The following is a 24,192-nucleotide window of genomic DNA, read 5'->3' as shown; positions in this document are numbered from 1 at the left end:
ATGTTATAATGTGTCATTGATCTGAATTTATTTTTTCGGCACGGCAGTCATAGGCTGCCATACATATAACGCCATCTTTCAGTATCTGACAGGTTTAAACGCTGGATGTTCTGACAGGGACATTTCAACCACTTTCTCATTTCCTCTCTTTCTTGGCTTTGCTCAACTGTTGCGGTTGTTTTTCTGTCTGTGGTGGAATTGCAGCAGTGTCTCATGTAGCAGGCTGCAGTCTTTGCTTACTTTCATTATCAGAGAACTGTAGTTCGACTGTTGAGACGTAATCATCTGAATCCGTCAGCTGGTGAGTACAGAACATACAGACTTTTACACTATTCACACAGTTAGCTCAAGCTCAACTAACAAAATGTTTTACCTGCGTCATCGTTCATGGTTAGAGAGCATTCAACATGCTAAGTGATGAATATACCAGGCAGGCTTGTATTCTTGACTGCTGCATTTTCATATATAAAAGTAAAATGAACAAATAAGTAATTGATTAGAAATGATGAAGTTACATAGCCTCTTACTTGGTACTTTCCTGTAAGGGAAGGGTTTGTTGTGAACTGCGTTACATTGTCAAGTAAAGGAAGTTAAAAAAATAAATAAATAAATGATTCATTATAATTCTGTTATATTGATGTTTGTACTCAACAACAGTGTAATTTTGATTGTTCTAAAAGTAACTGTGCAGCTGTAAAGAAAATATATTACAATGAATAGAAATTTAAGTTGCATTTCAGTATAAATAAATTCATACTAACGTTGCGCATAAAAAATAGTCAAAAACAATTGCTTAGGTGAAAAACCAGCCTATTCAAAACACCAAAATAGATCAAAACTGTAGTAAACTATATTTTACTGGACTTGTCATTGGCCACATGGCACAACAATCATCAGGAAGCTGGCGTGGGTCATGTCTTGATGATCCCTCATTGGATATTGTAGGCTCTGAGGCAGCGTAAGAAGCTCATGTTTGTTGGAGTTTTTGATGGATAAATGCATGAAAAATCATCTGTAATTGCAGGTTTTTTTTTTCTTTGCTATTCTGTCATCATTTTCTAATGAAATAGAGTTTTTGCTGGAGATTTGATGCACAGCCATGTCTGTAAATTCTGCCGCAGAAGGTAGAGTCATCTCTGGCATTTCAGGCGTACTCGCCTGCTGACTGGAAAAGAGCAGAAAGGGGGTGTTTTCTGCCTGTTAATGTCCAAAACTTATTTTCTTCTGTCTCAATTTTGTTTGACTCATCGTAGGTTAAATCCATTGTCACCAATATGATGGACGTTGATGGACGTCAATGCAGCAGCTGTCCAGCAGTAACACTTTGTAAGAGAGAATGATACATTTCCGATGACTGCATGATGCATCCTTTCAAAAACGTAAATGAAAACTACGTGGTGTGTTTTGTCATTTCTGAAATAAAACATTTGTTTTGTGTGTTTTACCACAGGTTGTGTTGGAGTGATTTTCATCACTCTACTCATCACTGAAGCAGGAGTTGGTAAGTGCCAGGTGTACTCAATGGATGTGTTCAGATTGTATGGGACACGTGAAGTGATACTCCTCTTTGTCCTTGAATCCAAACAGGAGGTAGCTACATAAATAACTGTGAAGATATTCCCTTCATCCCCATCTATTTGATGGTATTTGGAGGCGGCATCCTGGTCCTCTGCTGCAGAAAGGAGTGCAGCGTCATTAACTCTGTCTTCTTTTTCTTCTGGTTCATCGCTGGTAATGGACTGTACTAAAGTTATTTTTCATATTAAGTTGGCCTTTATTAATATTCGAGCTCAACCATTTGTTATGATTGCCAGAATTTAAAAAAAATCTAATTCTATTTCTGATTTGGTGGTTAATGTAAAAAAAACAAAAAATAAAACTATTATTCTATGAAACCGATCAGAAACAGAGTAGGAAAATAAGTGGGATCCATAATAACATGGGTAAACAGTCCCTGCTGACTCAGCCCCAAGTTTTCCAGGAGCAAAACCTGGCAAGGAAGCCCCATCAGTCCTATATTCCTGTTGTCAAACCAGCCTCTGTCTTACTGGTGGCTGTGTTGTTCTTTATTCCAGCCCAGCTGTGTTTGCTGGAAACTGAGAGTCTGGGGCAGAGACATTATCTGTGACGCTACGGTTAGAGGATGGCGTGTAACGTACATTCCTTGTACACTCCACAGAATTGGCTGCTGCCTCTTTTTACAAGAAACACCTTACAAGGGTGAAACAAATGGAAACTTAAACAGATCTTTATGAGACCTATTGTTGATCTTCTCAAGGATTATTTCTGAAAAAAGTCCAACTATTCTTTTGGTTATTTTTCCAGGTAATGTGGTCATCGTCCGTTCTTTCAGCAACTTCAAAGAAGGCAACTGTGACAAGACCCTCTACTTGTTTGCCATTGTGAGCACCATCGTAACATATGCCCTAGTATTTGTACTCCGTTGTGCCAGTGTGCAAGAGGAAGAAGAGTCTAATGACGTGCCAGTTTGAAGGAAAAGGAAACCCAGTAGGTCACAGTCTGTGTTGTTGGTGGATTTAATGACATCATCAATGTTTTAATGCATGTCTTACATACATTTCATACATGTTTATCTTAAAATAACCTTTCACAAGAGTGTTATGTTTGACTATTACATTATATCATACATTAGCTTCATAATATCTTCATTTATTTATGTAAAGTTACTTGATTTCAGAGTCAGGGCTGTGATGTAAAATCTAATGTCGGTATTTGGTAAGTGATGGTGTTGCCCTGTCTGTAAATATCAGAGGAGCTGAATGGCTACATCATCGGACAAATATCATTTAAAAATACATTGCACTGTAAGAATTCAGTGGCTGAGTACCAACAGCCAAAAATGATGACTTTATCATTGGGATAAAGCCATAAAATAAAAAATCATATCATCTGCATACACTGAGAGATTGTGCTGTTCTTAAGGGGACTGTTGGGAAAAATTGGAGTTGTCCAAAACTCTCTTTTTAGTAAACTCTGTGTACACAAACAATGTTTTCAACACTCGTGTTCATGTGTAGAGACCCTGGTGACACTACGAGCAAAGTTTCATGTTGTGTCAAGCCTTCTTACTGTTTTAAAAATAGCGATTTTAATGCTATCGCTAATTTGCCCTGAGCACTCCCACTGAAAATGAGTTTGACCCGAAAATTAAAGTACAGTAAATCTTAAAAGTGCCTCTTTCATCTTAATTATGTTTTTACACGAAGGTTTGACTCATATACATTCACAAATTGAAGCCTAAGTTGCATTTTGGCGAGAGTTTCACTTTTGATATTCCAACATATTTAAATGGTAGAATGGACTGGACTAGTTATAACCTACAGGGCAGAGAAAGAACAGGTAAAATTATGCAGGGTCATGAAGGTAATTGCAAAATTAATCCAGCTAGAAATCATGTTAAATAACGTCTAATCTCCAGTACAGGCCTAAACAATGCTTTAGTGTTACAAGAAACTTTTTTTCAATACATTGTTTATCTTGCTATCATGTAAAATGTTTCACATTACTAAATGATAAGTTAGTGTTACATCATAAAACATTTCATGTGACAACAAGATATTTTCAGGGTATATTTCCAAGGTATAACATGAGGCATTTTATGTTATAACATGTTATCATGTTATAAGATGAAACATTTCACTTAGATAAATAATTGCCTACTTTCTTTATCAGAGAACTAGGGTTATGTAGTAACTTTAATAACAGCGCACCGCTGCACACAAACAGTCAGAGGCTGTGGGCGGTCGACTGTTACAAGATCATCTGAATCCGTCAGCTGGTGAGTACAGAACATACAGGCTTTAACATGCTGGGCTGTTGACTCCAGCACTGCGCATGCAGTTAGCTCAACCTCAACTGACATGTGTTATCACATTTTTTACCGATGTCATCATTCAATTTCACAGAGCAGTTGACATACTGATAAATGCACCAGGCGGGCCTCTATTCTAGCCTGCTGCATTTTCCAGGAGCGTGCCTATGTTCCCATAGCCCTATGATTTATTTCCAAAATAAGGCCTCATGTTCCCACATTTCCTTGGGGTTAGGGAGGGGTTTAACCCTAACCCTAACCCTTAAATTGAAGGGCTATGTAGCAACACAAGACCTAATTTTGAAAATGTCCTAGAACGGTGGGATTTATTCCTAGAAAAGATAACAAAATGACTCCTTTTTTGTAAGGTGGTGGATTGGAGACAAACTTCCGTCTGTTGTGAGCTGATTCAGAGTACAGGAAGTCAAATAAATAAATACATAAATAAGTGATTGACTCTTGGAAAAGATAAAGATGCATAATATTTTATGCAATGTAATGTTTACAACTGTGCAGTGATGTAGAATCATTTGAGTGTTTCGCTTTTCTTCAAGTCCCCCTGCATGTCTAATAGAAGGGAAAGTGAAAGTGAGCTTGGAGAAGCATGGTATTGGCACAGGGAGGATGAGACATACGCAGTTTGGTTCAATATATGCAACCACATTCTGGGGCGAAGGCTCATTCCTTTTGTTTTGAGCAGGAGACGCACAAACAGGTAACACATGACCTATCTGATACCATCACATAATGCATTCCACCGTGAAACACTACTTGTTTTCACGTTTTGTTTCACAAAATATCTAAAATAATTTAGTTTCAGTTAGTTTATGCTACATGTAGAATGGATACTAAACAAAACAGACTGTTTTTATGGAACAGAGTTTGGAAGGATGAACCGAGGAGTCTCGCTATTTATTTATGATAACAGTGCTGACAGGTGTTGTATCCGTCTCTATTCTCTTTGTAGGTCAGATTTCTCGTAACCAGTGATGCAGGAGGGTAACGAAAATGAGTGCACTGTTGGCCTTCCTGGTAACACACCACGATGTGCAAAATTCTTTCACACTTGTTTTGCACGTTCAATTAGATATGAAACATCTATGCGTGGTGACGTTTAAAACATGTTGTGTATTTTTCCCTCAGAATGCATTCTGGTGGTTTTCTGCATCATCTCTCTCACTCAGGGGACAGTCGGTAAGTGACTAGTGTACTCACTGTCATGAGCATACATCCAGATTGTCAATAATGAGTCCTAAATGAGGCAGGTCAAGTGTTACTCTTCTTTGTCCTCATGTCAAAACAGGATATATGTACAGGAATGACTGTCCTGGGGAGCCCTACATCCCCATCTATATGATGGTTATGGGAGCCAGCGTCATGTTCAGCCTAATGGGTGTCAGCCTCCTGTTGTCCTGCAATAGAGATCACAGCTCCATGTGCATTTACTTCCTTTTCATCTCGTACATCGCTGGTAAGGGACTGTGTATTTTCTTGTTCTTTTGCCTCACGTTATATCTTTCAGGTCGCAATTAGATGTACAGACCTGCACTTTGGGGTGCATAGATTTGGAGAATAAACAAACTGTAGCAACATGTATGTGTCACTAGATGTAAACTGACCTTAAAATACTTAGATTTAAGGTAAATAATGTGTCAGATACAGTAATTCACTGTCCATATCCAGCATTTAAGTCGAGGATCTGCATGGTTACAATATAACAATATAATATAACAAAAAGTGTAATTTTTTTCCCTTTGTTTCCAGGTAATGTGATTATCTTCAGTATTCACAATGAAAATATAAGCGGCAAACTCAACTGTGACAAGACACTCGACTCGTTTGCCTACTGGACAACCATCTCGACCTATTTCCTATTATTTGGGTGGATTTGCTCCTGAGTGTTCTCCTTATTTGAAGCCCTTTCTCTGGTTGCTATAATGATGCTGAAATGCCTGCGTGGGAATGATTAAATTAGTAGATTAGAATCTGTGTGGTTGGCGGCTTTGAGACATCAAACATGAAAACGCTCTTCTGTGTTTTCATTCATGCATATATATTTTTAATGCAAAATACACTATTTTAAAATAACCTTTCTAGACACTATTATGTACGAATATCATTCGTAATATTTTCATTTTTAACATTAAGTCCCACATTTTTCAGAGACACACTCAAACCATACACTGTGAGTTTGTTCTTATTCGTGTATTTTGTAGTTTAAAAGAGATTAATAGACTAAATGAAACAAGAGGGGGAAGGGGGTCATTGCTGTGTTAGAACTGAATATCATTTGATTCTTGAAAGCAGCCCGGCAGCCAGAATAAATGTCGGTCATGTACATTACTGCTAAAACCACAGATAAGTTAAAATTTTACATTTCTGTATGTTGTGACTTTAAGTTTTCTTATGTTCAATTTAAATTTCCCTCTGTCACAATATATGCTACTATTCTCTTATACAGTGGAACCAGATCAGTGGCATGCACAGACTTTTTGAAGGGCAGGGGCGAAAAAGAAGGGCACCCAGGAGGGCAGTTTATCATGTTTTAACCAGCCAATGGGGCAGTTTAGTGTGTTTTGCCAACCATGAGGACACTTTGGCACATTTTTAGGCTCCAAAGAGGGCACTTTAGCACACGTTTTGTATGTTGTTTGTATGTCTTAAATCAAATAACCACTTATTTTTGTTTGTTAAAACCAGGCTGTGAAAAGAAAATCAAATGAAAAACTGATACGTTGACCAAGGACATTGAGTAGCTGCACGTAGTTGAAGCCATACCTTTAACTTGGAGGTGAATAAGATGCGTTAACCTCCATTGTGCAATCCTGCTTTCCCTCCATCATCAACCTCAGGCCTTTTGGTTCATCAGTGAATGAGGGGCTGTTTCTTTCTGTCTGTGCACTGCAATAATAGTAAGAAGCCACAAGATGTCCCCCAGGCACATAAGATTCTCAAAACACAATGTGAAATACATATAAGCTGCTGCATTTTTTCTTGGTGTGTGACTTTCTATGACAGAGGTAGGTCTGTGTCCAGGGTTGGGTAGTAACAGGTCACATGTACATCATCTCAGACTACATTTTAAAAATGTGTAATAAAACCATAGAAATGTGGTTGATAAGAGCTGGCAAACCAAAAGAATATGTTCAAAGGTGTTTAAATGCTGTGTAGAGCTGAGGGGAACCGTAACGTTTGATGATATTTTTGTGTGATTTGCACATCACGTAGTCATTTAACCATGTGTTTATATGAAAATACTGACTAGTCCACTTTTAAATCCAATATCTGTAATGGTAAAAGACCCATAATTAAGAGAAGCACACTACTAAAACAGACCTTTAACGTAGAAGTTGTCATCCATGTTAAGTATTTAGGCCTGAATATTGATTTCAACTTAATGTTGACAGTTGCAAGGAACTTTCCTTTCCAATGATTCTGGCAGCCCCTGGGGGCAAACATGTTACGAGCACCCCTGAAAACTATCAAAGGTAGCACACCCACAAGAGTTTATATACCTTAATCTACAGTATAATTATTGAATGTAATAAAGTAAATGATTAACTGCAAGTACAGCTAATGTTCCACACCAATGGAACATTAGCATTGACATTGACATTAACATCTTCTTTGGACTTTGACCTCTTTAACCTTTCAGCAGCCCAACCACTGCATCTACCTGGAGGGGATGGGACGTAACCTGCTGTCAGCTGGGCTCTCCTGCTGACCCTCCCTCTGCAACCTCAAGTGGAACGTGACATGAGTCCTGAACTCGTCAGTTGTGCCACTGTTTCATTAGGTTTGATCGGTTTTGTTTAATGGTTTAATAGCGAGGCAAAAGAAAAAAAGAGGACTGACGATCGACATTCTCTTGAGATAACAGACAACATTATGGCCATCAGTCCACCTTACTAGACTGCACTGTTAGGGCGTCTAAAGACTCCCATCTACTTGGAAGTTACGCTGGAAGGACGTAGCATGGGGAGCATTTGTTAGCCGCGGCCTCATTTCCAAGAACTTTGTATGTGTAAGATTATTCCTGTTTCCTGATTTATTTCTTGGGTTACGAACTTAACTGACTTAAGCAACCAGTCACCAATCTCACTGGTTTGTGGATGCGATCTAACTGCCGTATAAGAGGGCAGGTGGGCTGGGTGCCTGTGTGGGTGTGGGTGTGTTGCCTGTCCTGGGTGTTAATGGTGAGGCCGCCCGGCTGAGATTTGTATAGTAGCCTCAGCTGACCCACGTCCAGCTTTACCAGCTTTTAAGTTTATTGCATGAAGGTGGCACACCCATAAACGTTACCCAGCAGATGCCATGTATCTAATAAAAGGCAATGATATAATAAAACAATATAAAGAAGTAAATGATTTATAGCCTGACTCATTTTCTCTAGACTTTAGACTCTAAACTTAGAGTCTAGTACACAAAACTAATGTAAATTGAGCCAAGCTTTATTTGCCGTCCTCCAGCCACGAGGGCGGTACAGCTCACTGGGCACACGGAGAGGTGATGAACAGATCTGGCTATTCTGGCAAATCTTTTTATTTGAAATTCACTTAATCATTTTTATTATACGCACAGAGGAAGAAATGTCTATAAATGTCCGATGATGTTTTGGCACTGTCCATAAACCTGAATGGACTTTTAGCTTTGGACTTTCTCTTTTCCTCAAAACTTCCATCAGAGCCTTTTAGAGCTTCTGTCAGTTATCTTGTGTTGAATGAAGGATAGTTTTCAGGTTGTCTCTGTCGCGTTTCGGACTCAAATTGGGCAGCTTGTCGGGTAAAAATCCGCTGCTACTGATAATGTCGGTGGAAATTCAGGGCACGTTCAAAACCTCTGGCCCCTCAGCAGCAGCCCAAGGTGAGAGATGAGAGAGAGCTGTAAGTATGTATGTATGCTTGAGGTCATCGCTAAATCATCAGTCCACAGTCGGTGGCTGTTCTACACTAACATCAGTGTGTTCCTTAGATTACAGGCAGTCAAACAGGATAGCTCGGAGCATGTGTTTTTGCTTAACATACATTTATCTGTGTCGTGGCAACCGTGTCATGTTACATCAACAATCAAAATGACCATACAAAGCTTAACCTTTTCATCCACAATGTTCTTGGATCCAGAAATAGTCACAGTGACTGTGGCAACAGAGGGTGTCGCATCAACTGGCAATGACAAGAAAAGCGGTGAGTGCAAATTGGGAAAATTTAAAGTTATGCTGGGCTTTCAGCAGTTTAAAGGAGTTAATATAAATGCTGTATGCTTCATGTTTTGTAGAGGGTCTAGCGTATAGTGACAAAATAGCATTTTTTTGGCTTTGCGTTTTACTTTGCGAATTACATACACTGGATGTAAGATTTAGGGAGATATAATGGAAGAAATACAGGAGCAGAGCCAGATCGTCTGGCAGAATAAACACCTGGACTCACATCAGATTCTGCTCTGGTCCGGAGCTGTTTACCTTCTGTTGAGGTCGGAGTTCATATGGATGCTCAAGTGAAGTCAATTTCGGCTTATGTAATCGTTTTTTCAGCCGCTGCAATTTCTCCTATACACTTGGTGGGGAAATCATTCACTTGGTTCAATCAACTCAAACATGGAGAAAATATTGATTTCTAAAGCATGATTCTGAGCAAAATCTAACTTCTGACAATTGAAAACGTATCACACAATAATCGAAGACTATATTCTGTTGAGAGAAGAGGATTGAATAGATTATAACAGATTATTATAGCATGTTTAAATTACAAGTTCATCTATGACTAATGACCACTAAAGATTCATGTGTTCAGTTGTTGACTCAATTATCATTAATGTTAAGCTGATGTATAGGGCCCAGAATGTGGTATTTACACCCCTGTAGCTGCTGCATGTATAAATGTGTAATGTCTTTAAAAAAAAAAAAAAAAAAAAAAGTTCTGCCTGTCTTTCAACAGGAGGATTCGGGGCCTCACTGATCGTGAATGCCCTCTTTCAGATAGGAATTGGTGAGTGACTAAGTGCAATTTCCTTCATGAAAATTCAGATTGTAACTATCAACTCTTTTAATCAGAACACATTAGCCAGTACTTTCTGACTTGTCTTGCCAGCGGTTCTCAGACTCAAGTTCCCATTGTTGTCACCAACGAAACACAGCAGCAGGAAGTTGTATGTGGGATCATCCTGAATTAAACTGCTTTCAACACAACCAGTGCAACTGTTTTTAGGAAACAATGGATCGCTGTGTCAGAGGAATAAGACATGTCTCTCATGGTTTGGCTGTCGGCAGTGCGCATTAGCTGGATCAAATTATTGTTTTTTGGGGGGTTGTTTTTTTTTTGTCTTCTAAACCCATAAAACCATCAGATCTCTTGTGCATCACTCCATACACATTTCCCTGAAGTTCAGTCAGATCTGTGTCCATTTGGCCAACAGGGGGATATTTCCACCATAACTGCCCGGTCCAGCCCTACATCCCCATCTACATGGAGGTAATGGGAACCGTCACAATCGTGACAGTGATTGCTTATTGGTGGTATAACGACAGCCCCAAGAATTACCTGGTCATCACAATCTTGACGTTGGGCCTTCTCTTCTGCTTTTGCTTCTTCATCACTGGTAAGTTCAAAAGATTGGGCAGTAGACAGGCCAATTTACTTCAAATGAAAATGCAAATGTATTAGGTAGTTGTGGGCTGAAATGTGAGTGTTGCACATATTTCTTATGATTGTTGACTAAGTGGATGGCTGTTAACAAGCCACTAGATGGCCCCCTAATGCCTCTATATGATCCTCACAACATTGCTAGAGACTGATTTAAGCATTTGTCAACACAGTTGTATAAAATCTTTTTAGATTAGAAGACAGAATATGAAAACTATTGAAATTTTAGAGTAGAGTTGAAATATTATGGTAAAACTTTATTTTGGTTACAGTGAAAGTCACCCATACAAACAGTACTTGAGTAAAAGTATCTGACATTAAATGTACATAAAGCAATTTGTACAATGTTGCTTTAAATGGTTAATAGCTACCAATTTCACATATCTACGTGTGTTTACACGTCTTGGGGAGTAAAAAAAATTGTAGTGCTACTTTATATGGAAAAAGAAAATAAGCTTTTGTGGCTCCAGAGCTGCATGTTATCTGATAAACTGCTTCCAGTGATGAAAGTCAGTGGTTAAGTTGCACTGTGGGTAATGTAGGCACCAGAATTTTGACAAATTATAGGATTATAAATCCCCAGGAGGTGTGCCAGGCTTTGAAACCAGTTTTCGTAGTGGCCAGACCGTGTAATTACATCTTGCAGCCATGAGCTTATATTGTGGAAGAGGTGGATACATTTTTTTTTTTTTTTTTTAGCACCGCCACCTCCTTCACAAAATGACTTTGACTGTCAGAATTTGAGCCATTTGCTCCAATAACATTTGAAATGTCTAAAAGAGCCTGTTATGGCCAGATCAGAGAGTCCCCAACGTCCTGATGTGAACAGGGATTTCTCAAGACCTGGATCACAGGTCATCAGAAGCTATTGGGTGCACCTGCGATGTTCACCCTCAGCTGGCTGCAATCAGTCAGCTGGGAGACTATATAAGGGGCTTCAGTTCCCCTGCTCAGTTGGCTTTGTGCTGTCAGGGAGTCAACACCATCAGTTGGCTCTCTGCTTTTTCTGTTTGGGGTGAAAATCTGGGTTGAGTCTGTTTGCGATTTCTTTCTTTTGGGCAGTTTTCTAAGCATTTTGTTTCTGATCAGTGGCTCGCACTCGACCTTTGGTTTTTGGGTCCAATGTTTTTTGCTGATCTATCATTTTGATAGAATCAGCGGATGGCCTTCAAGTTTTATTTCCCACCACCAACTTTTAGGCATTAAGGGACCAGTTTGCGTCGACCCTTTTGCGATTTGTGCCGCGCTTTGTTCATTTCACAACTTAAAAAATGCCGCTGAGCAGCATTCATAGGCTCCACCGCCTCCAACACTGTGACCAGTTTTAATACATAACATCTTTGAGTGCTATGCTAGACCTGTGCAAAGCCCAATGTCTTCATCAACCACAATGCGCTTTAGCCACTGAGTGATGTCACCGGAGGCATTTTACCAGATTACATGCTGCTTCATCTGTAGCCACAGCAGACTTTTTACTTCTTTCTTTCATATACACTGAACTATTTCTCAAGACCTGTAAACACACTTAAGTGTGTACAACTGGTGAAACTACACTTAAAGCATCAAGTTAAACATACAGCTGCGGAATGTTGAAATGTTTTTATTATTTTCAATCCGATTGCAGATAAAATTGAATTTTAAAATGCGCTACTTCGGCTCTGATGCAGTATACAATCAATATTTGCTCTTATGATTACAAATAAGCTTTAAATAAAATATCTGTGAGGGTGAAACACCCACATTTATGAGAATTGCTTAAGTAAAACAGCCTTTCATATACATCCCAGTGTACTATCGGCCTCCTGTTTCCTTCTGCAGGTGGTGTGTGGATCTACTCAATCTACCCACCCAACTACGACAATTCAATACCACATTTGATACCTTACTGCAACAGGACACTCTACTTGTTTGCCTTCATTGACACCACCATCTTCTGTGTGCTAGCAGGTCTTACCATCCTTTCAGGCTGCTGCTGTTGTGTTTTCAAATGTGTTTCCATGATGTGAATTATATATAAATAAACGCAATATTACCATTCTGCCTGGAGTGTCATCTCTCATTCTAAATGAGAGCCATACCTGTTCTTCATGGTATTGTTATATAATATTTGGTCAAATGTAATCCTCTGAATTAAAAGTCACCTCAATCACCAACATCATGTGGTTTGTATGAGATCCATTTTTTTTTTTTTATCACAGAAATATAATTTACATACAAAATATGAAATACAATACTCAGTGTTGTATGTTTACTCTTTTAAAATACAAGTATGTTTGGATATTAATTAAGATGTCTTCACACTTTATTTAAAGTTACATGTTTTCAGAGAGAGAGTCAGCGCTGTCAATCTGATTGGTGGGCTGAGCTGTGATGTCAGCAGGGTTTGCGGGAGAGATTGGCCAGTGCTTTGGCGTGGATGGGTTTATAGAGGAGAGCAAAACTGGAGGGGCTGAGGAGGCCGTTGCCCTGTGCGTCGACTTTTCCCATCAACACGTAGTTCTTACCTGGAGAATATACAGACAGAGGAAAAAAGTTCGAAAATCGTATGAAAATGTAATGCAGTGCACCACGTCATTAGATGAGTACCAATAACAGAATGATACTCTATACTATTTATGTATTAAACATTATTTCTTACAATAATTACTTCCAAAAGGAACTGGGAAAAAAAATCCACCATGTTTGGGATGTGTTGGTTAAATAAAAATTCACATCGTCTGCATACGTGGAGTTTTTGTGTTCTTGTTATCCTTTAATTTTGTTGGTCGAAACAACAGTGAAACAATTGTTTGTGTGAAAGTTTTTTGATTATCTTTTCTGATTAATATGCAAATGAGAGTAGCACATTAAAGATGTGCCAATTTGCATAAATGACCATGAAAGAAATCTGACCTTAAACCCAACTGCGAATTCTAAATGTTTTGTTTTAAGTCTTCTGAACGAAGACAGAAAAAATACAATACAGCCCAAAATCTCAGAAAGTGCAAATGGTTCATCTGTGGTGTCCGGCTTTCCTCACCAGAATAAGAAACCTGAATGATGTCAATTTATAAATCATTTGTAAATTTGGACATTTAGGAAAGACATCTAACCCTTATCCATAGCAAGAAGACCTGTTTTCTCTCTTTGTAGTCTTTCTTTATCATCTTGACAACTTTTCAATGCATGTGTATGTGTAATATGCAGAGACACATAGGCTGCAAATACAGATACTTGCACTGTACCTTTAATTAGCCCAGGGCATCTCTTGCAGGTGGAGGTCAGAATGACTGACATGACAGGCCCTGACTTGGTGATATTCAGTTGTCCTGCCTTATAGGCCTTGATTACAGATAGCTCAACTGTAGCTGAGCCCCTCTGGCCAGTGGTCAAACCTGTAACCTTACCCGTAATCACTGGGGGGAAAAAAGAGAGAAATGTAAGAATGGAAAGAAAGATAAAGGAGCTGCATGATCAGTGAAGTACGTAGGAAATTGATTTTCTTTCACAAAATTTCAAGCAAGTTTTCATCAAAATTATTGGATTTTTGGTTATTTCTAAAGAATTACATATGGATATTTAAGTTATACTTGGGGCCTTTCATGCTGCACTCAGCCCCAGGCTAAAAGCGTTATTAGAAGCTTCTACACTTTCAATACATTGAACATGTAATGTATGCTAACAGCAAGTGGAGCAAAAGGGCTGAGTGGATCTCGATGGCATATACACACCACTTACGTGCTGTTCTCACAGCTGGTGTAGCCAGTCTCACTGATTATAGTGGGTCAGCTCTCAGCCCAGGGCTAAAGATGATGCAGTTCAAAAAATGTCTCATGTTTTCAGGGCAGAGTGTCTTGGAGTCCATTTATCAAACTCGACTGACAACAACCATGAGAAATAAAAGCAAGTTTCAGGGGTGTATTTCCATTTCTTTTTTTAAAAGAAACCCTCAGAGGCAACAGAGTTATTTAAAAACTGAAAATATTGAAGTTCGGCCGAGGTGTAAAGGTGGTTTATCGCTAACAAAATGCACTAGTCGACTCAGACGGGCCACCAGGGGAGGCGTCTACAGAGAAGAAAAAAAGAGTAAAGTGGCGACATCCTGTGACAATTTGGGGGAAAAAAAGATTTCTAGAAAGCCTGATGAAGTCTAGAAGGCAGCTGATGTGGCTCACCAAAGTCATTAGGGCAGAAGCTGGATTGGAGAGTTCCTGTCCTTGCACAGGCTTGTGTACACTGTGGGTTCAGTGGTAAGGCTGAAGAAAACACACGATAACACATTATTTCTCGTTACAAGTGTGCACTTATACATGCTGGTTGTTTTTGAGATTCCACTCACGTTTTTTGCTCACAACGGGCTTCTTCGTGACTGTCTTGCTCACTCCAGGTCTGGGTGTCACTTTAGGCTTGATCTTTGGTTTGGCCGTTGGTTTAACTCCACTCTTAGATGTTGGCTTCACTGGTTTGACTCCAGGTTTTAAGGTGGGTTTGGTCTTCAGTGCAGGCTTACGTGTGGGCTTAGCCTTAATGCCTGGTTTGAGCGTTGGTTTAATAACCTTGGGTTTAGGTGTAGGTTTAGCTCCAGGTTTAAGTGCAGGCTTTTTAACAGGTGCTTTAGGTGTGGGTTTAGCTGGTTTGGGTTTAGGTGTGGGCTTGACAATAGGTTTGCGTGGTGGAGGTTTCAGCGGTATCTTCACCAGTGGTTTTTTAGCTGGTTTAGGGGTGGGTTTAGGCCGAAGGCCAGGTCTGGGTTTGGGGGTTGGTTTAGTGGGCTTGGTTGCTTTTTCTGGCATTGAGGTGGTCTGAGGTCCATAGATGAAGTCTCCCCCTGCGGTGGGTGTCCGAGACCCGCGGGGCACACTGGAGTAATAGGCCATGAAGCCATCTGAGGTGACGCTGAGGTCAGAGACGAACTGAACAAGGAGCTCGTTCCCATTTGTCACAATAGTTCTATGTAAAGGATGAGGAGAACAGAGAGAGAACGTTGGAAGGTCAGATGTGGTGAAATGAAGGCAATAGACCACATTCACACAGCGGCCATTTTCCTAACATCAATCAGGGTGGAAAGCTGAACTATGATACTATGTTACTGTGTTTTTAATTTCACCGCTTCCTGATTGATTAGTGCCTGAAAAGACAATGGGTAGTAAAAATCAAGAGGGACATCAGGTCACATTTCAAGATAACACATTGGCTCACCATTAGCTCACATTTGACACTGCTAATGTTAGCATTTAACCACTTCCTATCTAACATTAGCTTACTGTTAGACACTACACAACAGGAAATGTGTGATTTAATTCTAAAATATCAACACAAACATCTCAAACTGATTAATTTGAGCCTGGAAGCGAAATGCACTGGGTTAAATCGAACAAAAATGTTAGCCATGAATGCTAACTTTAGCTAATAAGTTGACGTGAAAACACTGAATCTGACAAATTGTTGTCCTTTCACCACTTCCTGGTTGATCATTAACTGAAAAGATTGGATAATGAAATTCTGGAGGGACATCGCACCACATTTCAATGTAAAACAACATATTTGCTAACCCGTTACCACTGTTGGCGTTCAACCACTTCCTAGCGAACATAGCTATTTGATTAAGTCTGGTGTGTTTCACTTTCAGGCTTAAATAAATGCGTCAAAACATTGTTGTGTTGATGTATTAGAATAATTTAAGCCTTTCCTGTCGTAAAAGTGTAAGACTATCAAACAGTTATGTTAGCAAGGAAGTGGTTGAATGCAAACGTTGGTTAGTAGGTAATTACACTTCTGCTCAATATTCTCACCCTGGTGACCTGTCTCCGCAGAATTTCCCGATCCGCCGTGAGTTATCCCTCTCTCCCCCGTTAAACAATGCCACGTAGTCGTAGCGACAGTATGTGTCGGGCTCCAAGTCCAGCTTCATGAACTTCACCTCAATCACCTGGGGAGGAGGTTGCAATGAGTACGCAAACATACACAAATTCTGAAATTAATGATGGGGAATGAATAATGTGAGCTGGTGGTGGTGGTGGTGGAGGAGGAGAAGGGCCGGACTTCTGCAGTACAGAAGGGCATTTACACTCTCCCTCGCTCTCGCTTCCTTCCCTCCTTCCTTACGTTCAATCTCTTGGCACACATGAACACACCTTTGGGCGCTCAATGAAGTCTTTCATTTGAATTCCGTCACGAGGGCTGCTGTCACACTCACACACTCACACACACTTGCACTACATTAGAGACCTGAGGTTGAACATTACCTTGTGATGGGCCCCTTCACCACTGCTTCATTCCTCCTTCTCCCCTCCCCTGCATCAACTAGCCTTAGTCAACACACCCAGCTGCCCTATAAACAACAATTAAGCTATATCCGAATATTCCTCACTTTTCAGTGTAAGGTAATATAAAATATAATAGGTTGGATATTTTTTTCAAACTGTCTTGTGAGGGTAAAATGGTCGTCGGGAATATTTACGGTCGCAGCACGTACGCTTCAGAGGGAGTGGGTCTTTACAACGTCGTAACTCTTTCTCTTGTGAACGTAGACACAAGACATTATTTGCCTTTTAAGAACAAACCTGCGCAGCGTTTTCTATCAATTACATAATCTCTTTGGAACATTGAACATTTGGGAGAACCCATCTTGTTGTCAAAAACTGGAGGCTAGGCTACCTAGCTAGCAAGCCAAGCGGGGAAGGTAGTGATTTAAGACGTCCGCTCCTTGTAACCGCATTAGTGACGTGCTGTCAAGTTTGTATTCCCCTCAAAGTGTGGGGTAACTAACACTTAGCTGATGTATCAAGGGTGGTTTTAAGGGCTGAGAACTGTGAGATAAGCGGGCTAAACAGTGATAATATAATGCTAGTAGCATTCACTTGCTAAAGTCCCAAACCTAGATCCTCATGCTGTACCAGACAGTTGCTCTAAGAAAAAGAAACAACGTCCTGTTACCATCCAGCTAAGTGACAGGCCTGTAGTCGCACCCATAATTCAAGTAAGGTATCATAAGGTCTTGGAATAAGGTGGATACAAAAGTAGTCAAATTAGCATTAGCTTTCTAGGGCAAATGATACCGATGGCACCAAAATTCACCAAAAAAGAGGTTAGCATCCGGGCAAGGGTTAGAATCAATTGCCATTTTTTATTTATTTATTTATTTATTTATTTATTTATAGCATTTTTGAAAACACCAACATGCAAATAGCAGAACTCCAACTGAAATAGTTGGACAATGGCCGGTTTATACCAACGATCTACATCTGGTGAATCAGAAACTAACACTAAAGTGAGGGGGGTTGCAGCAGAAAAACAGGTGAACAAGATGAAAATGTCTTCTTCGTGGTAATAACTGATTTTAACAGAAGTCGATCGATTGAATTCACCCTCCACACTAAAAGTTTAACTTAAATTCACAGCATTTATGCCCAACTTCTGAGACGTTGAGCTCAGTTCAAATATACAAAGTGCTTACATTGCTTGGTTCTACTGAGATGTGCCAGGAGCAGCTGATGCCTGCTGGGTAATTAGAGTTGGGCCAGTTGGGCGTCTTGACAGAGCCCTGAGATTTGATCAGCCGTCCTCCACAGAACTGGTTCTCTGTGGGAATAAAAAAAGACGACAGAGCCAAAAGGAAATGACTGTGACCCTTGTCACATAAGTACATGACGTTGTTCTGCCCTGTATTACTGTATTTGAGGCAAAGAAACAAACATTTCTGCTGTAGTTTGGTGCAAAGTACAGCTTTTCAGTCACAGTGCTGCCATTTATCACAAGAAAATCCTGGTATCAGTTTTGATGCTTGTGGTATTACATGTCCACACCTTCCACATGTGGTTTTCCTGCACTGAAGGAGGCCAGGAAGCCTCTTCCTCCAGTGGCGTCGTCTGACACCATCTCCAGCATCATAGTGTTGGAGGTGGAGATGAGGGCGCCGGGCCGGAAGGTCCCACAGAAGCGACCCAGCTTCTGAACCAAGCGAGAGTGACCGTTGTAGACGTCCAGGTAGTCGTACCGACAGGTGGGGTCGGCCTCCATGTCGAAGAGGCGGAAAGAGAGCATGACCACATGACCCTCTGGGACCTGGATGAGGAAAGAGGAAGTAGTTGCAGGAGAAAATGTAATATTATTTTCTTTTTTTTAAAGCCTCATGTGACCACAGATCACGTGAATGACTATGATTCAGTGTTAATACTACTGATACTAACATGTTAAATGTCTTAAAACCATCGAATGCTCACATGTGTGAAGATTATATGGGGGACTGAAACTGCCAAAATCAGAAATCAGACTCTAGAGGGTTGTAGCATCATTTTACACATATTAAAAAAAAATAATAATAATAATAAAAAAAATAGTCTGGTATGTTTGGTATCCTTGAAAATGTAAAGAATTTTAAGAATTTAAATTTTCAAGGATACCAAACATACCAGACTATTTTTTTTTTTTTTTTTAAATAGGGCACATCAAGGTTTATTTTGAATTTTATTTAAAATAAATTGATATTCCATTAAATGCACCAAAATTATTACTGAAAATACATGTTGCCAGTAAAATAATGAATAAACAAATAAATTAAACATTAAACAGGGAAGTAAATCAACATTTGAATTAATACAACGGTAAATGATTACTGAGGCAAAATAAAGGAGATATATGAAGTTATGTCAAATTTCATATATTCATGAAAGGCTACCTACATTTATTTTCAGCATTTAATGGCTTAAGTGTTTATGATTTTTTTTTTTTAAATTTTTTTTTAATGTATTCATGGTTTTGGCAGTCTTGCTCCTCCATACAATGAACGGTCAATAAAACTTTTTTTTTTTTTTTTTTTTTGGTAAAATAAACCTAAAATGCAAGTGTGTATCTCATAGTTTCCAAAGACACGACATGTAAGACTACATATGTGTGTTTACCTAGGCTGTGTTTTTCATTTCATGTGCTCTTAACTCCCAAGTTGAACCATTTTAAAAAAGAGTTTCACATTCACAGGATTGTTATGAAACAAATTCAGACCCATGGGTGGATGACTCACAGTGATGTACCAGGTGCATTTGCTGTTGGGTTTGTAGTAACTGGGGAATCCCTCGCTGGCCACGATGCCCGAGTCTGTCACCAGGTGGCCTCCGCAGTTGAACACGGGCCTGAAAGAGCATCACACAACCGCCACTTAAAGGAGAAGTTCACCCAAAATTGAAAGTTCAGTCACTGTCCACCTATACTCTGATGGAAAGCCCAGACAGCAGAGAAAAACCCAACATAAAAGTGCTTCATACAGCTTGTTCGGTGTAATTCAAGTCTCCAGAGGCACTCAGATCCCTAATTAATCTGAAAAGTAGTTATTTACACTGATTTTAAAGCCTTAAAGGTGTTAGCACACACTCTGTCTGGAGTGTGTGAACATGCTTGGATGTTCCTTGAGTATGTAAAAATGCTTTTTTTAAAATTATTATTAGTTTGGGATCTTGGGGGCTTCTGGAGACGTGAATCCCCATATTTTTGGGCTGTTTTATCTATTTTTTAAAAACAAGTCCCCATCTACTTTAGTTGTTTTAGGAGAATGCCGCAACTCTGTTTTGCTGTGAAGCTCCAGAAATGTTTTGCGCGCTACGAAACTTCACCCTGCTTTCCACCGGTGTGTAGAAAATGACAGTGTTTCCCTTTTTGGGTGAACTTCTCCTTTAACCCGCTCCGCTGGAAGAAAATACAAACATACTGAGTGTATTGAGGCACGAGAGCGCCTGCACACACATATATTCACAGTTTTACATACGCGCTTGAAAAACCCACGGTGGCACAGTCTGTCTCTGTTCTCCGAGGCCCGGGGAGGTTCCCCAACGAACTCTCTATTTTTTTCATTAAAAAAAACTTGGTCAAAACCAAACCAGGAAGAGCGTCAACATACAGTATACTGACTGTACCACAAGAAAGTTGTCTGTAAGATGCGAGTTGAGCAGACGGCCACTTTGAAAAATAAAAACGCTGCACACCACATGGAGTTTGGTGACACACACCCACTTTCACACTCAGATAAACACAGATCTAAGCGGGGGCCACGCCGGGCTTTTTAATTAGGCGAGCACTCGTTAATTTAGATGTCGGCTGCTGTGGCATCTGGTCAGCCTGCTTCCTCTTCCAAACCCGGCTCCTGTGTTGCTCTTGTGCCCGTTTCTTGAGGGGAGACATTATTATTTTATTTTTTTTTACATTGTGAGGCAGGGTTTATGTGCCCATCAACTTATTATAGTCCATTTTTTGCTCTTCAGGCATGCGTTGTGTGTTTGCTGCAATACTTTAAGCCAAAAAAAAAAAAGAAAAAAAATCCTAGTGGGGGTGGAGTGTCCCTCCCTTCTGACCCTCTGGGGCTGAACAGCCCACAGGCATTTGTTTGTCTCTCGTGTTCAATTTACACCCTCTGTGTGAGGCGAGCCGAGCGGTGCACACACCAACCCCTCAAAAAACATCCAAAAAGTACATTTTGGAATGGAAAAATGGGTAAAAGTCTGAGTTTATGGCCAGCTTTGACAAAAATACGAGACGCGAGGACAAGCCACTGTGGATGTGCCCACTGGAATCAATGCATCAATTACAGCAGTGCAGTCATTTTGTGTGTTTACGGGACGCCGACCACGTCTCCCCGACAGCGCAACCCTCTATTTCTGCCGCACTTTTCCGTAATCATAATACTGCAGCCAGGGGAGGAAAGAAACGGACAGATGTGGGCTTGAAAAAGAGCGTGCCACATGTGCACATGCCGGATGCAGATGGGGGAATTAAAAAAACACCAAGGGGGACATTGATAGCATACCTGAAGTTTCACAATTTGTAAGCGTCATGTAAAAAAACAGAAGCTTACCTTGTGTAGTTGGTCTGACTCTGAGCCCCGGTCCATCCCAGCGTCAGAGTGACGAGAAGGCACACTGTCCACACCCTGTCCTCCATCCTGCTCTCCTCCCGAGTTTCAGAAAGCGACGGGAGAGGACAAGGAGAGGCAGGAGGGAGGAAGGAGGGAGAATGAGGCCGAGGCGTGGAAAGACGCAAAAGGGCTCAAAAAGGGGGGGGGGGAGAGGAAGAGGAGGGAAGTGGTGATGGGTGAGGAGGAGAAAAGGTGATTGAGGGAGGGTGATCCGGGGAGGACAGAGGGCTGTTTGACGCAGGTTAACAGGGGGGGAAACAACATTAATTACACTGTATGCTGACCTGCAGCCAAAAGCAATGTATGTACAGCCCGGAGTACAGTGTGCTTGTTATGTCCCGCCTCTGTGTTGTCATTTAACAGGCGATGGAATATATGGCGAACGTATGTTTTCTGCAGGTGTGCTCGCTGATGGACAGAGCGCCACTGTTGCACACATGTACACCAGCCTCCTCGCTGCACCGCCGGCCACAAGCCGCGCTTTTGTCAGCCATGCTAGCTGCGAGGAGCCCATGTTTGGCAACAGAAAAATCCCAACAATCATCGGACGGATTGCCATGAGATTCTTTACACTAGTTCATGATCCCCAGAGGATGAATCCTAGAGACTGTTAAACATGAATAATATTCCTGCGAAATGTCTGGACATCAGCTAAATGAATCGGCACAACATTTTGCACAGTCGTGGTCGTCAGAGGATGGATCTTGCTGTGCGTTCAAGATACAAGGCATAGCTCGATCTGATGCTAAGAAGTTGCTGAAATCTCTGGGATTGTTTTGTTTTTTTTTTTGTTTCTGAGACAACAGACCTTTTAGAGCCTTTTGTTTAAAGGAGCACTATGTAGTTTTGGGGACGACATTTCAACCAGAAGAGAAATACTTAATTGGCAGATTTTTTTTTTTTTTTGATGCCTGAACAAACTAAATAAACAAACTGACCTTAGAGGGCAACACAGTTTTCATGTTTTAATTTACCAGTATAAGTGGCGGACCCTGCCACCTTTTTATAGCTTCAAACAGCGTTCTGGGACCTTATTTTCCTCTGAGAACAGTTTGTTTCATTGAGTTTATTCCAGTTATGGAAAAGAATAAAAATAAACATTTTGTATTATTGCCTCATTGATATTGTAAATGGTAAAAATCTGAGTTTGAATTTCTTCTCCAAAAGTACGCAGTGCCCCTTTTAATGGATAAAGGGCTGCTGGTGTCACAGTACAGCCTCACAGCGTTGGTGGAGGCCCACTTTTGAAACCCACCTGGGCACACACACACACACACACACACACACACACACACACGAGTCATCTGTTAACTGCGAGGGTATTATGAAGATTAAATTCCTTTCTACAGAATTCATGACGGTGGCAGAGCCCGGCGAAGGAGCTGGGTTTAAGTGTAGGAAAGAATGAAAATATACTGTAGGTTCTCCTGAAATAGAGCTCACGCTGGACATATAAAAGTAAATATGGAAGACTGAAATGTGAATTCTGAAGAAGAATATATATTGTTTTGGCAGTAAAAGGCCCGTCATTATTGTAAAAAAATATGTTGGTTCTAATGCTTGAAATGTGACTTTAACCCATAAGAACCCAGACCCATTTTTCCTTAAAGGAAAATTATGTGGGATATACCACAGACCAAGTGGACAACATAGAAAACATTTCTGATGTTTTTTTCAGAATAACACTTTTTAATACCAAAGATCTGTGTTGTTACATATATGTTACATTGGGCGTTAGTGGTAAACATATTCCTTATCTGAAAATAAGTAAACCTGACAGTTTTTACTGCTTGTTAACATAAAATTGCCTTTTTATTTGCATTTCCACAACATATATCAAAGCTGTGACTTTAACAGCAAGGTTTCAGCAAGGTTTAACATAAAATTCTTCTTCAGTTTTGCTTTGCATCACAAAATATGCCAACTGCATCAAAATAAATAACACTGCCTATTTGGAGGCATTCACAACATGCTACCCCTTGTATGGAGAACAGAACAACAGGCCTAAAAACATAAATTGTGCAAAAAAATAGAACCCCTGTATCATCAGCACCATGTCTGAAACATTTTCTCAGTTCTTTCGTCTGTTTAGTATCTTTAGCCTTTTAGCCTAAGCCAGATGGGAAGACTTGAAACAGTTTCGTTCCTCAGTGAAGCAAAGACACACATCACATTTCTCACAGAGAGTGGTGGTTGCATTGATTTTGCAGAGTTTGCAGCGGCCACGCTTGTCACATTTCACAGGCCAATGTGCAACTTGGTCAGTGCCAGTAGGTTCTGAAAACGATTACGTGACATGATGTCAGCCACCATTGGACACCTTGTGTCATTTTCCCAGTATGCACGATTTCCTGTCAGTTGGCAAAGACCCATGCGCAGGTAAAGGCCAATCATTATTTCCAGTTCTTTTACAGTGGTGTTAACATTGTTGTGGTTTGCAGATTTTTGTACACTATACAAATTTGTTTGTTCCTTGAGTAATTCAAGCATTTCTGGTGTTATGAACTTTCTGAAGTACTCCAGAGGACTAAGAAGATTGTCTGGAGGTGTGACATGTGGTCCTTTAAATGTGCACTCAGGGGTTTCAAAAGGTTTCTTCCTCCAAGGATATTGTTTTTTCCCTTGGACAGTTCCTTGTTTTTGCTGATTTTGCTGCCCTGAATTCACATTTGGTTGTGGTACATCATCTGATGTACTTGATTCACTACTGTCTGAATCACCACACTCACTTGACTCGTCACTCTCCCTGTCTTGGCTATTGGGATTGTAAAGAGGGTCATCAGGGTCTTCATCTGAGCTATTGTCACATCCCTCAAACTCACTCTCATCTCCCAAGATGGCCT

The 24,192-nt window shown here is 40.3% G+C and overlaps 2 protein-coding genes across 3 annotated transcripts; one reads left to right on the top strand and one right to left on the bottom strand.

Annotated features, from left to right (window-relative positions):
• The first annotated feature begins 8,252 nt into the window (after positions 1 to 8,252).
• Positions 8,253 to 12,698, top strand: LOC119027569 (transmembrane protein 272-like). Of its 2 annotated transcripts, XM_037112907.1 has the most exons (5): positions 8,253 to 8,695; positions 8,953 to 9,015; positions 9,766 to 9,816; positions 10,244 to 10,426; positions 12,289 to 12,698. In XM_037112907.1, exons 1-5 carry the CDS (start codon positions 8,638 to 8,640, stop codon positions 12,474 to 12,476), a joined length of 543 nt encoding a protein of 180 aa, XP_036968802.1. In that variant the 5' UTR covers positions 8,253 to 8,637; the 3' UTR covers positions 12,477 to 12,698. The 2 variants fall into 2 exon arrangements, with proteins under 2 accessions (XP_036968802.1, XP_036968801.1); XM_037112906.1 differs by having other exon boundaries at positions 8,254 to 9,015.
• Positions 12,699 to 12,821: 123 nt separating this feature from the next.
• pcolceb (procollagen C-endopeptidase enhancer b) lies at positions 12,822 to 21,445 on the bottom strand. The gene is made up of 9 exons (XM_037112905.1): positions 21,290 to 21,445; positions 19,469 to 19,577; positions 18,255 to 18,513; positions 17,906 to 18,030; positions 16,242 to 16,378; positions 14,789 to 15,399; positions 14,625 to 14,705; positions 13,695 to 13,865; positions 12,822 to 12,974 (listed from the first exon to the last, which is right to left on the bottom strand). Exons 1-9 carry the CDS (start codon positions 21,373 to 21,375, stop codon positions 12,844 to 12,846), a joined length of 1,710 nt encoding a protein of 569 aa, XP_036968800.1. The 5' UTR covers positions 21,376 to 21,445; the 3' UTR covers positions 12,822 to 12,843.
• Between the last annotated feature and the right edge of the window lie 2,747 nt (positions 21,446 to 24,192).

Source organism: Acanthopagrus latus, chromosome 10 (genome assembly GCF_904848185.1).
Source record: "Acanthopagrus latus isolate v.2019 chromosome 10, fAcaLat1.1, whole genome shotgun sequence".
In the NCBI taxonomy this organism is placed as follows: Eukaryota; Metazoa; Chordata; class Actinopteri; order Spariformes; family Sparidae; genus Acanthopagrus; species Acanthopagrus latus.
The sequence above is the reverse complement of the archived record's forward strand: the minus strand, read 5'-3'. Positions and strand labels throughout refer to the sequence as shown.